Genomic DNA, 5,554 nt, shown 5'->3' with positions numbered 1-5,554 from the left:
TGGATGCTCAACTTACTGAACCTGGATGGAGGTGGGCGGTCCTTGGACTTCCCACAGGTCAGGGAGCCCTGATGGCTCTTCGGGCTGATGGGGGAGAGGGAATTGATCGGGGGGCGGTGGAGGGGAGGAGGCGGAAATCCTCAATAAATAAATAAATTAAAAAAAATAATAAAGTTTTGGCTGCATCTTGTTCCTGTTTTCTGAGAAAGGCACAATAGGCTGTTCTGCAGTTGGTCCTGTATAGGGTACTGGGAGCCCCAGGTGGAATTCCTGGGGCCATAGGGGGCATTAAAACTACAGGTGACTTTTCTGACCTTTAAGTAACTGAAGTCTTTCCTTCCTAAAATGCTCAGTACCCGAAAGTGGGTGTTGGGCATTGGCCTTGTTTACGTGGATGTATGTAAGACTAGTTAATGCTCTTTTTATTTTAACTCTTCTAGGAACTTTTCAGAAAAGTTCGGAGTATCTTAAATAAATTAACACCACAAATGTTCAACCAACTAATGAAGCAAGTGTCAGGACTTACCGTGGACACCGAGGAGCGACTGAAGGGAGTCATCGACCTGGTCTTTGAGAAGGCTATTGATGAGCCCAGTTTCTCTGTGGCGTATGCAAACATGTGTCGATGCCTAGTAACGGTAAGAAGAGAGGAAGCAGTAAAAGCAGAACCGCCAAGAGGTATATTCTCCCCTCGCTGCACATTCTTCCCAGAGTGTTTTGGGGCAATGAAAAGGGGAGAATATATTGCTAGTGCTCATGTGTAGTGTCCTTATTGATTAAAAAGAATCTGTGCTAAAGTAATGTCTGTCCCCACCACTGGGGGGGTCTATGGAGATTGATTGAAATTGGCATAGGCTTATGATTCCTCCAACCCGGAAAGACGGAGGATGTTTAAGTTAGCAATGTGGAATTATGTCTGGAGTGTCATCTTATAGAACTAGAGCAGCTGCTAACTTTAACATGAACTAAATTTAAAATTAAATTAAGTGTTCTAATTCTGGCCTCTGGAAATGAAAAGATAGTTGTCACCAAAAATGTTTAAAATCTGATTATTTCCTGTCCTGCTGAGCATATTAGCTCCTGCCTTCAATCCGAGTACTCAGGAGAAGGCGTGCTAGGAATAGGCCAGCCTAGGGTACAGAGTATGATCCTATCAACAGCAAAAAGCACATAAATAAATAAATAAATACCTTCCTGTTCTTTAAATGTCCACAGATGGGCTGGAGAGATGGCTCAGCGGTTAAGAGCACTGACTGCTCTTCCAGAGGTCCTGAGTTCAATTCCCAGCAACCACATGATTACTCACCACCACCTGTAATGAGATCTGGTTCCCTCTTCTGGCCTACAGGCATACATACATGCAGACATAACACTGTATACATAATAAATAAATGCTAAAAATAAAAAAGTCAGCCGGGCGATGGTGGCGCACACCTTTAATCCCAGCACTCGGGAGGCAGAGGCAGGTGGATCTCTGTGAGTTCGAGACCAGCCTGGTCTACAGAGCTAGTTCCAGGACAGGCTGCAAAACCACAAAGAAACCCTGTCTCGAAAAACAAAACAAAAGAAAAAATAAAAGTCCACAGACATTTAATCCAATCCATAATTACATATGAACATAAATGACTAGAACTTGAGGCTTTGAACCCTTGGCCTGGCTCTCTCAGCCTAGCTTTAAAGGTTCCCCTGACTTGCAGTGTTGTATGTGGGGAGTTCTCCCATCCTTCACTCAGCTCATTTCTTTTAAGATTTCTTTTCCTTTTTCTGTATGTGTGTGTGTTTCTGTGTAAGTACATGCTATGTGTGTTCAGGCTGCCTATGGAAGCCAGAAGAGGGTGTCAGAGTTCTTGGGGCTGGAGTTAATAGGCAGTTTTGACCTGCTAGGCATGGGTGCTAAGAACGGAATTCTAATCCTCTGGAAGAGCAGCAGGTGCTCTTAACTGCTGAGCCATCTTTCCATCTCCAACTCATCTCATTTTTTTTTCTTCCCACTGCATAGACTACCACAAGTTGTGTTTATTTCATTGTACTGTGGGTAGTGTACTTCTGAACTTCCATGTTCTTCCCATTTTCTACATAATCTCTACTACAGGAAACATCCCATGAGGGCTGATAGTATAGTGTCAGACTCCCTTGCCGTAGGGTTGAGCCTGTTGGGATCGGGCCTTTCTGTATAGCTGAGGCTGCTCTGTAACTCACTCTCCTGCATCAGCCTCCGTGGTGCTGGGATTAGGGGTATGCACCACCATGGACAGTTAGCCTGGCATTCCCATTTCGCTCTGTTTTGCACTTATTATAATTGAGATTGGTGGGTTTTCCAAAATGCTGGTGGAACTGTATTGGTTCTGCTTGTGTCCTTGGACAGCACCAAAGTGTATAGAAATAGGGGTATTAAGAACCTTTAGGTATTTCTAGAATCTAGTCAGGTTAGTGTTCTCTCATATACCAACCTGTTGATAGATACACTTCCTGATTCTCTGCTGTATTTTGTAGTCATTGCCATATATTGGGTGTCATTTAGTAGATGGCATGGTCTAGCTTTGGCTTTGACTTTGGAAGGCATTTGCTTTCATTTCTCTCATTTCAAGGGGGGGGGGATTGTTTTAAGACAGAGTCTATTGTAGCTTAGACCAACTTCTATAGCTAAAGATGACTTTGAACTTCTGACCCTCCCTCTCCCACCTGCACCTCCCAAATGCTGGATTTGCAGGCCTGTGCCACGTCACATGTGCCATCACAGTTTCTGTCATCTTGAAGGCTGTGGGCCTGACTGCATCATGATCTCATTGCTGTGTTTTGTGGGTTGACATCTGGTTTATGGCGGCCTTGCTGCATTTGTCTAAACTGCAGTTCCTAGTTTGCCCTGCTTCCTACGCTAGTGTTTCCTGCTGCTGTGTTGGCCCCTGGACTGTTGAGGAGAAACTGTAAATAATTCTTCCTGCATCAGAGGGAGCACTTGACTAGTCTTCAACCATAGCATAGCTCTGTCCTCCAGTACAATTTCAGAACTGTTGGATCTTCTTTGTGAGCCCAGAAAAGCCCTTTTGGATGTTGTACAGTAACTGCTCAGGAGAAGTTCATGGTAGAGGGTATTACAGGTGATAGGAACAATAGGAGGGAGCCATCGAAGGTGTTGGGAAGCAGTTCTTACTGGGAGTAGCTAGTAACCCTCACTGCTTGCCTCCATGTGGACTAGCCCTTCCACTCTGGTCTTTATGCTGTCAGGAAATTTCTAAAATGGCTAATTGTAGGCCAAACTCAAATCTAACACGATCTTTCTTTTGCCAACTAAAAGGCTAGGTGTTGTAGTGCATACCTCTAGGGGTTGAATTGGGACGGCTGTGAATTCAGGAACGGCCTAGGCAACACTCTGTGGCTTGTCTCCAAAAGAAACAAAAGTAAACACCCTACTGCATACTGATAGTCTTGCTAAGTATGGTCCAGTGTGAGGACGTCCTTCTGAGAAAAGCTAGGGCAACAGTCAGTCTTCAAAAGCCCTGCCCTTTCCCAGGTTTTGCTATGGTCCTGGAATTCTCCCTACTTTGTTATTTCTTTTTGTTCCTTTAAGCAAAAATTGTTTAAATCATTTTGTTGTTGTTTTTTAATCTAGGGGCTTTGGGTTGGCTCAGGCAGTAGGGTGGCTGGCATACATGCAACTCCTACCCCCAATGCTGTGCAAAATCCCTGCATGGTAGGGCACTCCTGTATTCCAAATTCTTGGAAGGTGGAGCAGGAGGATCAGAATTCAGGGCCACCTAGGTTGCGCTCGAGCCCTTAACAGAGCATAGATAAAAGGGTTGGTGAGATGTCTCAGTGAGCAGAGCCGCAGTCACACCACTTTGATAGACTGAATTATCTCTGTAATCCATGTGGAAAGTGAGAATCCTTCATGGATGCACCATGAAGCATGTGTGTTTATGAGCACACGCATACATACATACACACCTTGTGTAAATACAATAATAAATAAGGTTTAAACAAAGAGGTAACCCTCCCCAGTTATGTCTAGGTATACCCAGGCTAACAGCTGTGCTGATAGCAGATGTTGGTAGGAAGCATATTCAGAAAAGACAAGAGGTGTGTCTGAGGGTGTGTCATTTTTCTCCTTTTCACTGGACTGTGGAAATGCCTTTTTTAGAATGCTTACTTGTTTGTGTATCTGCGTTAAGTAACCTTGCTGCTTTTGTACTTTATTCTCTGAATGCAGCTGAAGGTTCCCATGGCAGAGAAGCCCGGTAACACGGTGAATTTCCGGAAACTGCTGCTAAACCGCTGCCAGAAGGAGTTTGAAAAAGATAAAGCAGATGATGATGTCTTTGAGAAGAAGCAGAAAGAACTGGAAGCTGCCAGCGGTGTAAGGACTTCACATCAAGTACTGCCAGAATGGTCCCATAGCTAGCTGTGGCAGATGCGAAGGGACCTGTTTTTAGTGCGTGTGTGTGCGTGCGCCGTGCTCGTGTGTGCGCGCATGTGCATGTAGCGGTGTTTTATTGCCCAATGTCAGGGGCACTCAGCTCCATACCAGAAGTCAGTCTAACTTTGTCCTTGAGAGAGGATGCTGGGTTCTTTTTTTTTTTTTCTTTTCTTTTTTTTTTCGTGACAGGGATTCTCTTTGTCTTTGGATCCTTTCTTGGAACTAGTCTTGTAGACCAAGCTGGTCTCGAACTCACAGAGATCCGCCTGCCTCTGCCTCCCGAGTGCTGGGATTAAAGGCGTGCGCCACCACCGCCCGGCATGATGCTGGGTTCTATAAATCTTCATGTATTCACATTTCTGCAAGTAATTTTCTTTCTGAGGAGTTAGGCCCTTTCTTTGTTCTATGTCAGAACCCCAGAGGGCATTTCAGTCCAAAAAGCGTTAGGCCCTAGATCTTAGATGCTCTTACCCTTTTTTACCCAACAGCCAGAGGAGAAGACAAGGCTTCACGATGAACTGGAGGAAGCCAAGGACAAAGCCCGTCGGAGATCCATTGGCAACATCAAGTTTATTGGAGAACTCTTTAAACTCAAGATGCTGACAGAGGCCATAATGCATGACTGCGTGGTAAAGCTACTGAAGAACCATGACGAAGAGTCCCTAGAGTGCTTGTGTCGCCTGCTCACCACCATCGGCAAGGACCTGGACTTCGAGAAAGCAAAGGTAAAGACCCAGGGACTCAGAAGACTGAGTAGTGGTTCTCAGTCAAGTACAGAAATTGTCTGTACTGTTGCTTTAGATCTGAGGTGAGGTAGTCCCTAGTTAAATGCAGATCAGTTTGTAGATTCTCTAGCTTGTTTGGGCCTTCTCTTTTTTTCTTCTTTACCATTTTATAGGCTGTAAGCAGAAATGGGTTAAGAAACACACCAGACCTGAAAATGGGAGTAAAACTAGCTAGTAGAATTATTTCTTTCCTCTTGAGATGTCACCCTGGGGTGACATGTGTGCAAGTCACTATCTTTTCTTGTTTTGTTTTGAGACAGGGTCTCACTATAGCTCTGGCTGTTCTGGAACTCAGTCTGTAGATCCGGCTGACTTTGAACTCACAGAGATCTTCCTGTATCTGCCTCCCAAGTGC

The 5,554-nt window shown here is 44.8% G+C and overlaps 1 protein-coding gene across 21 annotated transcripts in view; it reads left to right on the top strand.

Annotated features, from left to right (window-relative positions):
- Positions 1 to 5,554, top strand: part of Eif4g3 (eukaryotic translation initiation factor 4 gamma 3) — a 229,712-nt gene that overhangs the window by 181,682 nt on the left and 42,476 nt on the right. For all 21 annotated transcript variants that reach the window (XM_026782045.1, XM_026782044.1, XM_026782040.1 and 18 more), the window contains 3 exons: positions 441 to 638; positions 4,208 to 4,354; positions 4,903 to 5,139. In XM_026782045.1, the coding sequence (XP_026637846.1) occupies positions 441 to 638; positions 4,208 to 4,354; positions 4,903 to 5,139 (582 nt within the window). The remainder of the gene's footprint in view (positions 1 to 440; positions 639 to 4,207; positions 4,355 to 4,902; positions 5,140 to 5,554) is intronic.

This window comes from Microtus ochrogaster, chromosome 10 (assembly GCF_000317375.1).
Source record: "Microtus ochrogaster isolate Prairie Vole_2 chromosome 10, MicOch1.0, whole genome shotgun sequence".
Classification (NCBI taxonomy): Eukaryota; Metazoa; Chordata; class Mammalia; order Rodentia; family Cricetidae; genus Microtus; species Microtus ochrogaster.
Note: the sequence above shows the minus strand (reverse complement) of the source record. Positions and strands in the feature narration are given on the sequence as shown.